Source organism: Euleptes europaea, chromosome 7 (genome assembly GCF_029931775.1).
Source record: "Euleptes europaea isolate rEulEur1 chromosome 7, rEulEur1.hap1, whole genome shotgun sequence".
NCBI classification, from domain to species: Eukaryota; Metazoa; Chordata; class Lepidosauria; order Squamata; family Sphaerodactylidae; genus Euleptes; species Euleptes europaea.
The window spans coordinates 82,363,277-82,381,766 of NC_079318.1; the positions used below are offsets into that span (position 1 = coordinate 82,363,277).

At 44.0% G+C, this 18,490-nt stretch overlaps 1 protein-coding gene across 1 annotated transcript in view; it reads left to right on the forward strand.

Moving 5' to 3' along the window:
• Positions 1–869: 869 nt before the first annotated feature.
• Positions 870–18,490, forward strand: part of NAALADL1 (N-acetylated alpha-linked acidic dipeptidase like 1) — a 36,803-nt gene continuing 19,182 nt past the window's right edge. The window contains exons 1-9 of the mRNA XM_056853442.1: positions 870–1,093; positions 3,675–3,847; positions 6,868–6,989; positions 8,197–8,319; positions 9,830–10,019; positions 11,500–11,593; positions 12,201–12,305; positions 13,068–13,153; positions 14,267–14,386. Of these exons, the coding sequence (XP_056709420.1) occupies positions 870–1,093; positions 3,675–3,847; positions 6,868–6,989; positions 8,197–8,319; positions 9,830–10,019; positions 11,500–11,593; positions 12,201–12,305; positions 13,068–13,153; positions 14,267–14,386 (1,237 nt within the window). The remainder of the gene's footprint in view (positions 1,094–3,674; positions 3,848–6,867; positions 6,990–8,196; positions 8,320–9,829; positions 10,020–11,499; positions 11,594–12,200; positions 12,306–13,067; positions 13,154–14,266; positions 14,387–18,490) is intronic.

The window sequence follows — 18,490 nt, forward strand, 5'->3', positions numbered from 1 at the left end:
TCAGGTAGCATTGCTGCTTGACGACTTGGAGAGCCACTTGCCAGTCAGAGAAGGCAGTTCTGAACGACGGGACCAGTCGTCTGATTCAGGTCAGAACAGCTATATGTATGTTAAAGGGAATCCTGTAAATCAGAATGCATTTGTTTAGATATTTAGCCCCTGCTTTTCTCCCCAACAAAATGGCTTATAGCACCCCTCCCCCATTTTGTCATCCCAACAACACCCCTGTGAGGTACGTTAGGCTGCAAGAGAATGTGACTGGGCCAGGGTCACCCGGCAAGCTTCCATTCATTCATTCATTCATTCATTCATTCATTCATTCATTCATTCATTCATTTACTTATTTACTTACTTACTTACTTAATTTATACCCTGTCTTTCTCCCCAAAGGGTATCCGAAGTGGATCGCATCATTCCTCCATTTTATCCTCAGAAACAACCCTGTGTGGTAGGTTAGGCTGAGAGTGTGTAACTGGCCCAAGGACACCCAGCAAGCTTCCATGTTCGAGTCAGGATTCAAACCTGGGTCTCCCAGATGCTGTTCCAAGGGTGTCTGACAGGCATGAAGGCCAAATTACACGTGAAGGGGAAAGGTGTGTTTGTTCATGAATAAAGGAAAATGGTCTGCTTTGAACATGAAGGAGGCAGGCAGGTGAACTTCTCTCTCCTTTACCTTACTTCTCTGTGCTCTTTGAACATTTTCCTTCTCCATTCAGCTCATTTCCTTTTATCAGCCCATCCCAACTGTTCAAAGGTCATGTGAGCACTGAAGATGTTACCCTATCTGTCCCCGCCCAAGTCATAGGCATAGGGTTGGAGTCTTCTTTGTTTCCATAGCCAGCCTTCTTCTTCCTCTGGTACTGGGAGACATGGCAGAATGCAGGAGGAACTGGAAATATATCCTTGCATCGGTGCTTTCTGGCGCTGCAGTGCTGACCATTGGAATCTTGCTTGGCCACTATGCAATTCCCAAAGGCACAGATGGCCCTGCAGCCCCCAGCTGGGTTCACAGCCTGTCACAAGATCTGGATGAAGATCAGCTCCAAGACTTTATGAAGCAAGTGGAGGCCAACAGAATCCGTGAGGACCTCCGGTAACATTGGGAACCATCTCCTAATGTTCTAGGTTTGGGAGGAGGGGAGATGGGGTAATTCTGGTGGGATGTGTATGCTTCTGTAATCCAACCTTATCTAAACAAAAAAGTGTGTGTGTGTGTTAAGTGCCATCAAGTTGCTTCTGACTTATGGTGACTCTATGAATCAATGTCCTCCAAAATATCCTATCATTAACAACCTTGCTCATATCTTGCAAACTGAGGGCTGGGGCTTAATTGACTGAGTCAATCCATCTCATGTTGGGTCTTCCTCTTTTCTTGCTGCCTTCAGCTTTTCCTAGCATTGTCTTTTTCATTGACTCTTGTCATAATGTGACCAAAGTACAATAGCCTCAGTTTAGTCATTTTAGCTTCTAGGGACAGTTCAGGCTTGATTTGATCTAGAAACCACTTATTTGTTTTTTGGCAGTCCAGGGTATCCATAACACTCTCTTCCAACACCACATTTCAAAGGAATCTACTTTCTTACTGTCAGCTTTTTTCATTGTCCAGCTTTCACACCCATACATAGTCATACAGAATTTTATGGCATGAATTAACTTGATCTTGGTGGCCAGTGACACATTCTTACACTTAAGAATCTTTTCTATCTCCTTCATGGCTGCCCTTCCCAGTCTCAATCTCCTTCTGATTTCTTGGTTGCAGTCTCCCTTTTGGTTAATGATGGAGCCAAGGAATAGAAAGTCTTAAACAATTTCAATTTCCGCATTGTCCACCTTAAAGTTGAATAATTCTCCAACAGTCATTACTTTTGTCTTCTTGATGGTCAGCTGTAGTCCTGCTTTGGCACTTTCTCCTTTAACTTTCAGCAGTAGTCATTTCAAGTCTTTGCTATTTTCTGACAGTAATGTAGTATCAACAGCATATCTCAAATTGTTAATGTTCCTCTTCCCAATTTTCACTCCACCTTCATCTAAATCTAATCCAGCTTTCCTAATGATATGTTCTGAATACAGGTTGAAGAGATAGGGAGATAAAATACATCTTTGTCTAACACCTTTGCCAATTGGAAACCATTCTGTTTCTCCATATCCTGTCGTAACAGTACTCTCTTGTCCAGAGTACAGTTTGCGCATTAAAACAATCAGATGTAGTGGCACACCCATTTCCTTTAAAACCAGCCACAGCCTTTCATGATCCACACAGTTAAACGTTTTGCTGTAATCTATGAAACAGAATCTGATTTTCTTCTCAAATTATCTTGTATGCTCCAGTAACCAACGTAAATTTGCAATAAGATCTTTAGTGCCTCTTCTTTTTCTGAATCCAGCTTGAACATCAGGCATTTCTTGTTCAATATATGGTAACTGTCTTTGTTGTAAGATTTTGAGCATCATTTTACTAATGTGAGAAATTAATGCCATGGTCCAATTGGGATGTAAATTGACCCTTTCCAGTCTGTGGGCCATTGTTTTGTTTTCCATATTTGTTGGCATATTCTTGTCAAGATTTTGATGGACTCCAGAAAAAAATATATACTACTATCCACTTGCCCAAATATATTTCAGGATTAGTTGCTCAGGCACACTGGCAGCTCAGAAGAAGTTATCCCCTTCTGATCCCACTGACAGGGTCACACTGTTATTGTTACAGGTGCTAATGTGGATTAGGGCTCATCATTCATCTAATAATGTAGACTCTAGTCCACAAAAGATCCTGCCATTATGAATCTATTAGTCTTTAAGGCTCCTTATTGGTTTTGCTGCAACAAGTTAACATGGGGATTCCCTCTCTCTCTCTATCCCAGTTTGCAAAAGTTTCTGGAGATACTTGTTACTTGCCATAAGTGGCCAGGCCAAGACAGTGCTACTGTCTTCAATTTAAAACCTGTATGGGATTTTAAAATGAAGGGGGGTATTTAGGGGAAGTTTAGAAAGAAGTGACAATACAGGAATATGATAGAGATTTATTAAGTAATCAATATGGAGAGTTTTAAGCACTGCCACAGTTCATTTGCCACAGGATGTGGTGAAAGGCACAAGCGATTGACATTAAAGGACGATCAGTCACATTAATAGAGGTTAATGGCTATTAATAGCTATTAGCCACAATAATTAGTGTATGGAATTTGCAGCCACAAGATGGTGCTGATGGCCATTTGTTTAGATGGCTGTAAAGGGAGACTGGGAAGGAAGGTGGAATGGTACAGCCACATCAGATCTTAGACACATAGCTGTCACAAGGACTTTCAGTCGGACGTGCGCCTGGAATACTGTACAGAAGGTCCCAGATTCGATCCCCGGCGTCTCCAGTGAAAGGGACTAGGCAAGGAGGTGATGTGAAAGACCTACGCCTGAGACCCTGGAGAGACATGGAGAGGGCCGTGGCTCAATGGTAGAGCATCTGCTTGGCATGCAGACGGTCCCAGGTTCAATCCCCGGCATCTCCAGTTAAAGGGACCAGGCAAGTAGGTGATGTGAAAGACCTTTCTCTGCCTGAGACCCTGGAGAGCTGCTGCCGGTCTGAGTAGACAATACTGACCAAGGGTCTTATTCAATATAAGGCAGCTTCATGTGTTCATGTGACACACTCACCAGCCAGTCCTGGTCTTTCATATTAGGACCTTGTCCTCCAAGCCCCACATGGCTACCACTGATGGGGACAAAGAACTGGTGCAGCTGTTGCTGAATCGCTGGAAGAACCCTGAAACTGGTTTGGACAATGCTACAGAGGTGGTCTATGACGTGTTCCTATCTTTCCCCGACTCAGAGAGACCAAACAGCGTGGCCGTGGGTAAGCACTGGATATGGGCTTTGGGGAGAGGTGGGGTAGAAAGGGATTCCTACCTGTTGGCATTTGTTTAAATGTCAGAGGTCATGGTGGCGACCACACATAGTTGGATGTTGTACTATCATTGGGCTATAGCAATAATTTTTAACTGGCTTCCCTTGTCCACAGCAGGCCAGACAGCCCGGCTTAGCTTGAGCTCATCTGAGTTTGGGGGCTAAGCAGGGTTAGCCACAGTCGGATGGGAGAGGGAGACCACTGAGAAAGACTGGAATTGCTCCGGTGGAAGGCAATGGCAAACCACCTCTGCTTCTCTCTTGCTTGGAACATCCTGTGGATGGGGTTGCCATGAGTCACTCGACAGAAGTATCTTCTTCTTCTGTCATCCATACAGGAAAATCCAGTTGTAAATGATTGCTGTAGCACAATGATAGCGCAATATCCATTGATGCATGGATGTAGCCTAAGGTTGTTCTGCCCTGATGTTGAAACCACTCACCTAGTGATACCCAACATCCTGCCCTCAAGCAACATGGCGCCCCTCCAGTGTTTTTCCTGGTCCTCACTTGCTTCATCCCCAAAGCATCTCTTTCCCGCAGCAAACAGCCTATCCAAGTTGTCATCTATTTTATTGGAGGTGCTTCAGATGAGCCCAGGAGGCATCACCTTTGATTCTGCTGGGAGCACCCATTTAGAAACAGTTGCCTCCATCTAAGGAGGGTGCTTGTCTTGGAACCTCCTAACATTTTATGGAACCTTCCAATGTTTTGTGATTGGACTCAGTCCCGAAGGCAACCATTTTCTTATGATGCCCACTACTTGTTGTCAACATTCCAAAAGTGCCCAAAGGTTCAACAAGATTGGGGATCCCTGAGCTTGACTATTGAAACAATAATGAAAATCAGAACCGGAAAACCAAGTAGATAACGATAAGATTTGCACACCACTTCAGGGTAGCTTACCAAATGCAGCTTAGTAAATTCACATCAGAAGTGACATTGGAAGAAGAAGAAACAGAGTTGGTTTTTATATGCCGACTTTCTCTACCACTTAAGGAAGAATCAAACCGGCTTACAATCACCTTCCCTCCCCACAACAGACACCCTGTGAGATAGGTGGGGCTGAGAGAGCTCGAAGAGAGCTGTGACTAGTCCAAGGTGTCCCAGCTGGCTTCATGTGTAGAAGTGGGGAAACAAATCCAGTTCACCAGATTAGCGTCCCCCACTCATGTGGAGGAGTGGGGAATCAAACCCGGTTCTCCAGATCAGAGTCCACCACTCCAAACCATCGCTCTTAACCACTACACCACAGGGATTTCCTGTTTAATAACTGCTCCTAAGCCACTATGCCACAATACCCTAAGCCAGCTAACATTTCCACCCCAAATATATGCTAAAGGCAAGTAAACGTGCTTCATAGTGCCTTATGTAATTGGAAAATTTTATATTTAATTGTCAGGTTATTCTTTGGACCTCATACTTAGCTCTGTGGCAAATCAGATAAGGTCTGCTTGAAGCTCCTTCCTTTCAAGCTATTTTAGAAGCTCTAGTTTAGCAATGCTTTGCTTTCATGAAGTTGCAAATGATCTTCTTGCAGTGTCTTCATTGTGGGCTATCAGCTGCTCAAGATCAGAAAAGTTTTAAAGTGGTAAATCCTTGCAAGACTGAGCCTGGTAGCTTTCTGGACTTAAAAAGATGTCAAAGCTGTGCCAAGAGTTCCGAGTAGATCCAGCAGTTCAAGTTCTGACTGCCTGTTTTAATCAGCACCCCCAACAACCTTGTGAGGTAGGCTAGGATAAGAAAGTTACTGGACCATAGACACTTTATAACTAAGTGGTGATTTAAATCCAAGTTTCCCCAGTCTAACGTGCTAACGTCTACACTTAGGGTTGTGGGAGGTTTTTGGGGCAGAGCCTGAGGAGGGTGGGGTTTGGGGAGGGACTTCGATGCCATAGAATCCAATTGCCAAAGTGGCCATTTCCTCCAGATGAACTGATCTCTTTTAGCTGGAGATCAGTTGTAATAGCAGGAGAACTCCAGCTATTACCTGGCGGTTGAGCAAGGAAGAGTAATTGTAACAAGCACACAAGCCACAAAATTCTGTGATTCAAAGCTGAGTATATTCAAGGTAATGATGCTAAAGTAACATATGTAACTTAAAATGCATAATTGCATCAATACGTATGCACCAAGCAGTACACAAATTCTCTACAACAATATAACAAGACAGGAAAACAGTATCCAAAAGCCAAGCTGGAAAGCTTCCAAAAGCGGGGTTGAAAAAAAGTCCTGCAATAGCAATGAGGAGCATGTGCACTGTAAGTGGCGAAAGGATGAGGCAGGTCGCGATCCTGCGTCTTGGCTGGAGGCTTGATAAATATAGTTATACACAGCAATTCTTGTGCAGACCAAAGTAGAGAAATGGTGAAAACTGTCCTTACACCCCACAACAGGCTGGGTGTCCAAGGCTGCAACGAGGCCTGGAATGTATGAGCCTTGGATAGGATCAGTAATGTTGGTCTGTATGCATGTGAAATGACAAGCACCGGTTAAACTTGTTTCGTATCCTTCTTCAGAAACAGGTAACACATATAAACTCCATCAGACTGCAGCATTTGCAGTTCACGGAAGGACTCGTTGGCAACCCTTTCTACACTACAGCAGCTCTGTAGCAAGGAATTTCCAGAGAAAACAAAACTAGCCAGGATAAAACCGAAATTGGCAGTTTCAAGAAGAAGGGGGAGAGGGGAGATTAACCTTAAAATTTCGTTTGGGGCAGGCAAAATTCTTAGGCCAAGCTATGGAGATTAGCCCGTTTTAGCACAATAAAAAAATCTAGCGGCACCTTAAACAATATTTATTTCCAAATGAGCTTCCGTGAATCCCAGCTCACTTTCTCAGCTATGGAAGCCCAGTAAAGGAATGGATCCAGTGGAATGTAAGTACCGGTAACTATACTCTTAAGAATAGGATGGCAGATTGCAGTACATCGTGCCCTGACCAAGTTCTCCTCCTCTTTTCTGCCAGTGTTGGAAAATGGCACCCAAGCCTTCATTTCCCGACAGAAAGAGAAAAATCTCACAGCGTACCAGGACGACCCAGCAGTGGTCCAGCCCTATGCAGCTTATGCGCCTCCAGGGAACCCACAGGTACAAAATGCGTAGGCCCCTTTTGTGTTGGCTTATACGACTATCTAATCTCTAACTTTACTATCTGTGCTTGGAATTTGCCCCTTTTAAAGGCCAGTCAAGGACGCTACCTCAGGATCCTACAGTGGTTGCCATGTCAATGTGTGCTTATTGTATTTAGTGCCCTGCTGTTGGCATGGCTTCCAGCCCGGCCGATAGCAAAGTGTCCCTGGAAATGATAAAAGGCCCATTTGTCCTTAAATTGCCCTACCGGCAGATAACTCCCAGCAAATATTTGTCTAAGGACTGAATCCCCACTCCGGTTGCCATGCCAATGGTCACTTAAACAGACTGTCCCGCCTCATATTGCCACGGCAACAATCATGGACCCCAAGGAGGAAGATGTGGAGTTGCCACTCTCCAGATGGGGCCTGTGTGGTTCTCCAGGAATTACAGCTGATCTCCAGATGACAGATATCAGTTCTCCAGGAGAAAATGAGAGCTTTGGAGAGTGGATAATATGGTATTACATCCTTGCTGAGCTCCCTCCCCTTCCCAAACCCCACCTTCCACTCCCGAATCTCCAGGAATTTCCCATCCTAGAGTTGGCAACCTAAGGTCAGTTGCTCCCCAGAGTTGCTGTCTCTTCCTGTCCCCAAGCTATCAATGATTCACCCCCAGGTCCGACTGGTCATCCCTTCAGGGTGCCATGCTAATGGGTTACCTCAGATAGGGTTGCCAGCTCTGGGTTGGGAATTACCTGGAGATTTTTTTTGGGGGGTGGGCCTGTGGAGGGCAGGGTTTGGGGAGAGGAGGGACCTCAGCAGTGTACGACGGCATCGAATCCACCCTCCAAGGCATTTATTTTCTACAAAAGAACTGATCTTGGTCATCTGGAGATCAATTGTAATAGCAGGAGATCTCCAGGTGCCACCTGGAGGTTGGCAACCCTACCTCTGGAGATGAACCTGCTTCCTCATTTAACTTCTACGTATGCCCACCTTTCTATCTAATTTTACCCACCCTTCGTCTAAGAAACTCAGGACAGTATAATAGATTTCCCCTCCTCTAATTTATCCTCACAGCAACCCCATGAGGGTGGTTAGTGTAAGAGGGCTTTGCTACACATTGCAAAATTCCCTCAATTGGCCTTCTATTATTGTAGGAAGTTATTTCCGATCTAGGGTACTGTTCTTCCACTAACTCTTTTTTTAAATCACTTTTCCAGGGGAAATTGGTCTATGCTAATCAGGGCAAACTGAGCGATTACCAAGAATTAGTCCGAAATGGCATTGATCTGAATGGTACAATAGCCATAACCCGTTATGGAGGGGCCGGCCGAGCCACCAAGGTGAGGGGCGGGGGCTGGGGGCATACAAGTTTTCTTCCGTGGATATTAAAAAAGCCACAATAACAACATTTCATGATAAATTTTACTGAAATAATGTTCAGTTGTATTTAAGGTGCATTGTTATTATGATTGATGATAAAATATTAATTTGCAAGGTTTAAGACTTTAATCCTATATTTAAAAAATAACATCATTTAGCTCCGTCAGTGATATCATAGGTTGGTTGCAAGTAACATTAAAGTAATTCTCTACTATAACTTTACACAAGATCCATCCATGAGGATGGTCCACCCCAGGAGGTTGATGGACCCGGATGGTTTCATGACATCTCTGGGGAATTTTTCGGCCAGCAAGGTTGGTGTTCCTGTCGCAACCCTAGTCAATCAGTGGAATATGGAGATGACCTAGGCTGTGGACATGATCCCTCTGGAGCGCCCTTTACTCTCCTGCAGAGCCCAGAATGCTCCTTGGTTTTACTGAGGAGCTTGGACATGTGAAGCAGCTAGGCATATGGTTGGAGAGCAAGTTGAGAAAAACTCAACGTCATTCTGACTGATCACAGTTGAGAACGCATCATCGAGCTTACTCAGTGGCAGCGATGGCAGGAAAGTGCGCTCACTTCTCCTCCACCGTTGCATCTGTGCAATGCCGTCCAGTTGAACTTTTCTGGGTTGTGAAGGGGCTCTTATCTAGGGTTGCCAACCTCCAGGTGGTGGCTGGAGATCTCCCGCTATTACAACTGATCTCCAGGTGATAGAAATCAGTTCCCCTGGAGAAAATGGCCACTTTGGCAATTGTACTCTATAGCATTGAAGTCCCTCTCCTCTCCAACCCCCACCCTCCTCAGACTCCACCCCCAACATCTCCACGTATTTCCCAACCTGGAGCTGGCAACCCTATTCTTATCCCAGGCTTCTGTGAATATAGGCCCAGAAAACATGCAGGCCTGGTGTAGGGTTGCCAACCTCCAGGTACTAGCTGGAGATCTCCTGGTATTACAACTGATCTCCAGCTGATAGAGCTCAGTTCACCTGGAGATAGTGGCCGTTTTAGCAATTGGACTCTATGGCATTGAAGTCCCTCCTCTCCCCAAACCTTGCTTTCCTCAGGCTCCGCCCCAAAAATCTCCTAATATTTCCCAACCCGTAGCTGGCATCCCTAGCCTGGTGTGATGTTTTTGCAAAGCACTTTGCAGATAAAATGGCAATTGGCGTGCAGTCTGGTCCCACCTGCATGGATGACTTTCAGCTAGTGTGGCCTGATGAAGTGGACAAGCTGCTCAGAAGTGTACAGCTTGTCACGTCTAGTGTGAAACCTTTGATTTAGGACAATACAAAAATGACCTTTTGCAAGCAAGTCTAAGGTAAAAGAATTTGCAAGGTGTTGAAAACAACAAGAATTTTAGCAGCTGGCCAGTGTCATAGGAAGGAATTAAATCCAGTCTTGGAATCCCACAATTCCTAGCGAAAACTTTGAAATGCATGTGCATTCACCTATCCTTTCTTGACAGGCAATCAATGGGGCCAAATTTGGTGTAGTCGGAGTGGTGGTTTACACCGATCCAGCAGACATCAATGACAGGAAAGCCTCGGCAGAGGAGACGTACCCCTATTCATGGTACATGCCCCCTTCAGGAGTAGAGAGGGGGTCCTACAGCAACCACTTCGGAGATCTGCTGACACCGTACTACCCTGCCAAAGGTGATGACATTGTGATTGCTCAGGGGCTAGGTAGTGGCAATGAGCACAAAACCTCTACACCTTTTATACCAACACCTCTTCCCTGTGTCCTGTTTGCACTATTTTCCATGGCTTGTATCCCACTATTCCCATCAGAAGAAGATTCCTTTGGTGGGAGGAAGACTTCAGATTTTGCTGAGTCTGTATGAGGATCCCTCCACCAAACCTATTCATGGCCAAAGAGGAAATAGATAGATTGTACCCAGCCCTGGCTTCTCATGCAGTTGATTCTACAGCCGGGGCTTGGAAGAGCCATAGCTCAATGGCAGTTCATGATGGCATTCAGGCTGTCTTAGGCTCAATCGTTGATAGCTCTGGTTAACAAAGGCCATTATGCAGGGCTGTTTCCCTTGCATTTGGGTTGCCAGGTCCCTCTTTGCCACCGGCGGGAGGTTTTTGGGGCGGAGCCTGAAGAGGGTGGGGTTTGGGGAGAGGAGGGTCCAATTGCCAAAGCGGCCATTTTCTCCAGGGGAACTGATCTCTATTGGCTGGAGATGAGTGGTAATAGCGTAGGGTTGCCAGGTCCCTCTGCGCTATTGGCGGGAGATTTTTGGGGCAGAGCTTGAGGAGGGCGGGGTTTGGGAGGGGAGGGACTTAAATGCCATAGAGTCCAATTGCCAAAGCAAATTGATCTCTATCGGCTGGAAATCAGTTGTAATAGCAGGAGATCTCCAGCTAGTACCTGGAGGTTGGCAACCCTACCTCACGGTCACCCCCACTGACTGCTCCGGTGCTTCGTTTGGTCTATGCATGCCTTTTCTGGACCGTCAGAGGTTGTCTCATTCTCCCTGCGCGTTTACACACATTTTGCCCATGTTTTCTGGATGCTGTTGTAGCGAGAATCTGGAAAATGCATGCACAATGCATGGAAACGTGCAGGGAGAGCAAGGTGACCTCTGACTGTTGGGAAAGGCATGCATAATCAAAATGAAGCTACGGAGTAGTCAGTGGGGGGGGGACCGCAGGGAAGCAGCCTTGCAAAAATTGGCAAAGTAGCATGAGAAAGACCAGAGATCTTCAAAATGCTGCCTATCTGAGCAGATGAATCAATAGAGTCTGACTCAGAATAATGTAGGTATGTATGCTAGGTAGAGCACATGCTTTGCACATATCAGGGCACAGGTTCCATCCCTGGCATCTCTAGTTAGCATGGGAGAAATGCTGAGGAAGGCCTTGAAGACCTGCTTCTAGCAGAATTGATAGTATTGGCTTAGGTGGACCTATCTGGAAGCCTTTTGTATAGAGTAGGTTTCATTGATGGCAGGAACCTTCTTTAGCTAGTCTTCTTCTTTTGCTGCTCCCCCTGTTGGCCCAAACTGGTACTTAGGCTGAATCCCTCATGCTTTCCTTCACGTTACCAGTTCAAGGTTCAATTGGAGTCTTTGCACCGTTGTAAGCAAGTTCAGCTAGTTACTAATTATGCCCCCCTCTCTATTTTCAGATTTCACCTACAGGATCCCAGAGGACCAGATCACAGGGATCCCTCCAATCCCAACCCAACCCATTGGCTTTGAGGATGCCAGGACGCTGATCTGGTGGGTGATGGCTGTGTGGGTATGTTAGTAGGACCTAAATATGCCAATTCTCAAACAGCTGTGGAAAGGAAGTCCAAAGGTTGAAGCTCTAAGCATGTGAATTTTGAAATCCCTAAATTCAGTTTAAGGGCCACATTGAAAAGGGGGGAGGGGGACAGAATGGCTGCTAAATTTTGTTGGCCAGGCTTTAAGGAAACAATGTTAAGCTCTAACATACCAGTGGTAATACTTTACACTTTTGGTATCTTAAAAAAATAACTTAAATACCCAGTTCCTAAACCCAATAACACTCACAATAGTAATGGTGCAAAAGAATTAGTAGAATAAGGGGAACCTCCATGTCCAGAGGTAGTCATCCTCTGAATCCCAGTGCAAGGAGGCAGCATCAGGGGAAGGCCTTGGCCTTTATGCCCTGCTGTTGTACCTTCAGAGGAACTGGTTAGCCATTGTGTGAGACAGGATGCTGGACTAGGACCACTGGTTCGATCCAGCAAGGCTCTTCTTATATTCTTAATACAGATTTCTCCAAGCAAAAAGTTAATTTAAAAGGTAAGTAAATGGGCCTAGTGAAGGAGAAAAAGACCTTGATATTATCTTGTACTTACAGTAACCTGGCTGGCCCTGCAGCAGATGACTCTTGGCAAGGATCTTTGGGCTGCATCTACAATCTGGGACCAGGATTCCAGAACGGAGGGCTGTTCCCTAATACCAGGTAGCAGGACACATAAAACTTAAACTGGGTTTCTCTTTTTCCTTCCCTCCCAGAGGTCAGCAAGCTATCAGAGCAATCCTGACCAAAGTTACACCTTCCTAAGCCCACTGAAGTCAATGGGCTTAGAAGGGTGTAACCCTGCTTCCGATTGTACTGTATGTCACTAGGGACTGATCACCCATGTGCCCTCAAACATAATGTGTTTTTGTTCTCTAAAGTGCTGCCAAGTCTCAGCAGCCTATGGCAACCCCATCAGGTTTTCAAGGCAAGAGATGATCACAGGTGGTTTGCCATTGCCTGCCTCTGCATGGCAACCATGGACTTGCTTGGAGGTCTGCCATCCAAGTAGTAAACAGGGCCAACCCTGCTTAGCTTCCAAGATCTGATGAGATCAAGCTAGCCTGGGTCGTCCAGGTCAGGGCCACACTGAGAACCAGAGTGGTGTTGTGGTTAAGAGCGGTGGATTCTAAACTGGCGAACTGGGTTCGATTCCCCACTCCTCCACATGAGCTGTGGACTCTAATCTAGTGAACCTGGTTGGCTTCCCCACTCCTCCACATAAAGCCTGCTGGGTGATCTTGGGCCAGTTGCAGTTCTCTCAGAACTCTCTCAGCCTCACCTACTTCTCAAGGTGTCTGTTGTGGGGAGGGGAAGGGAAGGCAATTGTAAGCTGGTTTGAAACTCCTTAAAGGTAGAGAAATTTGGGGTATAAAAACCAACTCTTCTTCTTCTTAATGTTGTGACTGAACGTTTTCTTTCCAGTGATATCCAGGTAAATGTCTACAATCACAGAAGGATTGAGAAGTCTTCTAATGTCCTGGGGCTGATTCGAGGGAGTGTGGAGCCTGGTGAGTCTCCTCTGTGCAGCTAAGCATCATTCAGAACCATCCTAAAGAGAGTTACCTTCTTACGGTTGCGAAGGGGTAGCTGTGTTAATCTCTTGTAGCAAAATAAAACAAAAGTCCAGCAGCACATTAAAGACTAACAATGTCTATTCTTATAGGAGATGTCATGAACCACAGTGAACATCAAACTTGAAATCTTACTTAAGATTGGAGATTAAGATCCATCTTGGGTCCCCACAGCCATCCAGTAGCTGTGGCTTTATGAAAATAAAGGCGAGCCCAAATAGGCTTGGAATGTCAGCACAAGAGATACAGAGCTGGGGGAAGTTATTTCCCCATTTTTGCTGCTCTACGAGCAGGGAATACTCCACATGGAGCAACAAAAATGGGGAATAACTCTTACCAAGCACTGTTTCCTCACAGGAAAACAGTTTGTAGGGGAAGGCAGGAGGCCTTCTCCCCACCCCCCATGGTGGGCTTGCCTTTATTTTTTTAAAACCCACTCCCCGCAGCTGCTGGTGTGGCTGTGGGGAACCCAAGCTGGGTCTGTACCCAACTTTTAAAACCCCCAATATATAGCACATTAAAGACGAACAATGTCTATTCTTATAGGAGATGTCATGAACCACAGTGAACATCAAACTTGAAATCTTACTTAAGGTTGGAGACTAGCCCAATATATAGCTTGATCATGACCGGGGTGGGGATGGGTATTAAGGCAGAGAGTGAATTAAGCCATGAACTTTTGAAGTGTGTGTGGGGGAAGAGGTAGGAAGATTAAGTGTGAACCCTGCCATAAAACTTCAGAGTGTGAGATCTCAGTGTGACTGAAACAGAATCGCAGTTGTGAAACAGTGGATGCTAGGTGTAATTGCTTGATCAGTCAGACTGAGTCATACAAGGATGCCCATCTCTTGATTATCTGTTCCTCCTTATGCCCTGCCATGTTCGGACCCTGCCATCTCCAGCTCAAAGGATCTGGTAGTAGGTGGTGTGAAAGACCCGAGACTCTGAAGATCTGCAGACTGACAGACCTTGATTGACCAATGGCCTGATTTGGAACAAGGCAGTTGCATGCTTTCACCATGGTTAAGCTTTTTATTTCTTCTTCCCCAGACCGGTATGTTCTATATGGTAACCACCGGGACAGCTGGGTGCATGGGGCTATTGATCCCAGCAGTGGGACGGCAGCAATGCTGGAGATCACACGAGTTTTGGGCAAGATGGTAAAGGAAGGTGAGCTGGAGCTTGGGACACCTTCTTTCTACTGGGAGGTGGTGGAGGTGGGGGAATCTTGCGGTGACAGAAGACCTAGATTGGGAAATACCTGGATATTTGGGGGGGCAGAACCTGAGGAGGCCGGGATTTAAGTAGGGGAGGGACTTCAATGCTATAGATTTGCCAAAGCGGCCATTTTCTTCAGGCAAAGTGATCTCTATCAGCTGGAGATCAGTTGTAATAGCAGGAAATCTCCAGCCACCACCTGGAGGTTGGCAACCATACCTAGGGAGCAGGGGCAAAGTAGGGCTGCCAACCTCCAGCTGGGGCCTGGAGATCTCCCAGAATTACAACTGATCTCCAGATGACAGAATTCAGTTCCCCTGGAGAAAATGGCAGCTTTGGAGGGTGGAATGCAGGACATTATACCCTGCTGAGGTCCCCAACCCTCGCCCTCCCAAGTCTCCACCCCCAAATCTCCAGGTATTTCCCAGCCTAGAGCTGGCAACCCAACGGGGTATAATGAAAGAGGGTTGCCAACCTCCAGGTGGTGTAAAAAATACTCACGATACTAGTAACAACAAGTAGAGCAAAAAAGAACTAGCATGACTCAATCATGAAATTAAATAATAATAATTCATTAAGTGCTATTATATAAACCACCACAAGTGTACAATACTTACAAATTAAACACTATAAACATTATAAACAGCTATAAACAAGAGATAGAAACAAATGGAAAAAAAGTCCAAAGTCCAAATGTCTTATCCTATTCAATCCTCTTCTGATCAAAACGTGGATACAAAGTCCGTGTAGGTCCAAGGATATTATAAAGACAACGGAGGAAACGCTATTCCGGATATCTTAGCGCTTTCACCAAAGCACGGCTTCATCAGCCTATAAAATTCATACAATCATTTTTATAATATTTTACATTTTTATAATTTTACAAACAATCAATGATAATTAATAATAGTTAAAAGGATAGACAATAATATTATGCAAAAGCTTACCTCTTAGTGTGATATAAGGCAAACCCATTGGGAGAAATATATTCCATATAATTTCAATTTTCTTTCTTTTTCATAGAACGTATTAGTTTCTTATAATGTGCTATTTTTGCAATTTTTAATTAATTTTTATGCTCCCAAAGAAAAGGGCTGCTAAACCTTCCGGTCTATAGTAGACTATGTGGGTAGATATAGAGCTAATGGGTCACATGCTGCTATACTTACTGATTACTTAAAGGCGCAGTGTCAAAAAAAGGGGGGGGGAAGTCACTCAATTCATAGAAAACAGGACAAATCAAATTCATTGTTTAACCCGTTGGGGGCTAAGGTGTTAAATAAATGTATAAAGCGCATTTCATTCTGAAGAAGCACTTTCTGTGCATCCCTATGGTCATGTGGATGGTCATGATAAATCCACAACACAAAGAATCTCATGTCGGTTTCAGAATGTTTATATTTCACAAAATGGCTCGTTAGTGGAGCCTCAAAATTTAAGGAGCGCAATCTCGATCTGTGTTCTCCTATGCGCAACCGAACTGGGCGCATAGTGCTGCCAATATATAATTTAGAACATTTACATGTGACCGCGTAAATTACGCGGCTAGTGGCACAGTTAGAGAAGTGTCTTAATTGAAATCTAAAGTCTGAGGTTGTTGAGCGAAATTCCTTAACAGGAAGACTCAGCGGGCACACGGAGCATTTCCCGCATTTAAAATGGCCGACGGCCGAGACGTGTGACACAGGTTTTTTAAGAAAATCAGAATGTACTAGACGGTCCCTAAGAGCTTGGGTCTTACGCATTCCGAAAATCGGAGGAACATTACATCCAGGAATATCTCTAATAATGTGCCAATGTCTCCTAATAGCTTGTTTAATTGCAAAAGAGTGTTTACTATAAGTTAAAGAGCAATAGACATTCTGCTTCGGAGTTGGTGCTTTTTTGGAGAACAAAGATTGACGTTCTCTTTCATTGGCTCTATTCCATGCTTGAGAGACAACCTGAGATGGATAACCCCTATTTGTTAAAGCAACAGTCATATTCTCAGAGGCTTTTTCAAAGTCAACAGCACAGGTTGCATTTCTTTTTAATCTCAGAAAATTACTAAAGGGAAGATTATTTTTTAAGTGGATCGGATGATTGGAAGCGTAATGTAACCCAGAATCCTTGGACATACTTTTTTTATAGGGTCTTACAGCTAGCTTCCTATCGGGTCTAACAAAAACTTCTAGATCTAAAAAAGGTATACTTACAGGGTCACATTGGCCAGTAAACGTCAGGTGTTCATTGATGGTATTTAACCATGTAGCAAATTTATCAAATGTTTCAGAGCAATCAAAAAGAAAAAATAAATCATCCACATACCGTTTGTAAATAAATAAATGTGATGCAAAAGGATTATTATTATAATGTTTTCTTTTTGATTGCTCTGAAACATTTGATAAATTTGCTACATGGTTAAATACCATCAATGAACACCTGACGTTTACTGGCCAATGTGACCCTGTAAGTATACCTTTTTTAGATCTAGAAGTTTTTGTTAGACCCGATAGGAAGCTAGCTGTAAGACCCTATAAAAAAAGTATGTCCAAGGATTCTGGGTTACATTACGCTTCCAATCATCCGATCCACTTAAAAAATAATCTTCCCTTTAGTAATTTTCTGAGATTAAAAAGAAATGCAACCTGTGCTGTTGACTTTGAAAAAGCCTCTGAGAATATGACTGTTGCTTTAACAAATAGGGGTTATCCATCTCAGGTTGTCTCTCAAGCATGGAATAGAGCCAATGAAAGAGAACGTCAATCTTTGTTCTCCAAAAAAGCACCAACTCCGAAGCAGAATGTCTATTGCTCTTTAACTTATAGTAAACACTCTTTTGCAATTAAACAAGCTATTAGGAGACATTGGCACATTATTAGAGATATTCCTGGATGTAATGTTCCTCCGATTTTCGGAATGCGTAAGACCCAAGCTCTTAGGGACCGTCTAGTACATTCTGATTTTCTTAAAAAACCTGTGTCACACGTCTCGGCCGTCGGCCATTTTAAATGCGGGAAATGCTCCGTGTGCCCGCTGAGTCTTCCTGTTAAGGAATTTCGCTCAACAACCTCAGACTTTAGATTTCAATTAAGACACTTCTCTAACTGTGCCACTAGCCGCGTAATTTACGCGGTCACATGTAAATGTTCTAAATTATATATTGGCAGCACTATGCGCCCAGTTCGGTTGCGCATAGGAGAACACAGATCGAGATTGCGCTCCTTAAATTTTGAGGCTCCACTAACGAGCCATTTTGTGAAATATAAACATTCTGAAACCGACATGAGATTCTTTGTGTTGTGGATTTATCATGACCATCCACATGACCATAGGGATGCACAGAAAGTGCTTCTTCAGAATGAAATGCGCTTTATACATTTATTTAACACCTTAGCCCCCAACGGGTTAAACAATGAATTTGATTTGTCCTGTTTTCTATGAATTGAGTGACTTCCCCCCCCCTTTTTTTGACACTGCGCCTTTAAGTAATCAGTAAGTATAGCAGCATGTGACCCATTAGCTCTATATCTACCCACATAGTCTACTATAGACCGGAAGGTTTAGCAGCCCTTTTCTTTGGGAGCATAAAAATTAATTAAAAATTGCAAAAATAGCACATTATAAGAAACTAATACGTTCTATGAAAAAGAAAGAAAATTGAAATTATATGGAATATATTTCTCCCAATGGGTTTGCCTTATATCACACTAAGAGGTAAGCTTTTGCATAATATTATTGTCTATCCTTTTAACTATTATTAATTATCATTGATTGTTTGTAAAATTATAAAAATGTAAAATATTATAAAAATGATTGTATGAATTTTATAGGCTGATGAAGCCGTGCTTTGGTGAAAGCGCTAAGATATCCGGAATAGCGTTTCCTCCGTTGTCTTTATAATATCCTTGGACCTACACGGACTTTGTATCCACGTTTTGATCAGAAGAGGATTGAATAGGATAAGACATTTGGACTTTGGACTTTTTTTCCATTTGTTTCTATCTCTTGTTTATAGCTGTTTATAATGTTTATAGTGTTTAATTTGTAAGTATTGTACACTTGTGGTGGTTTATA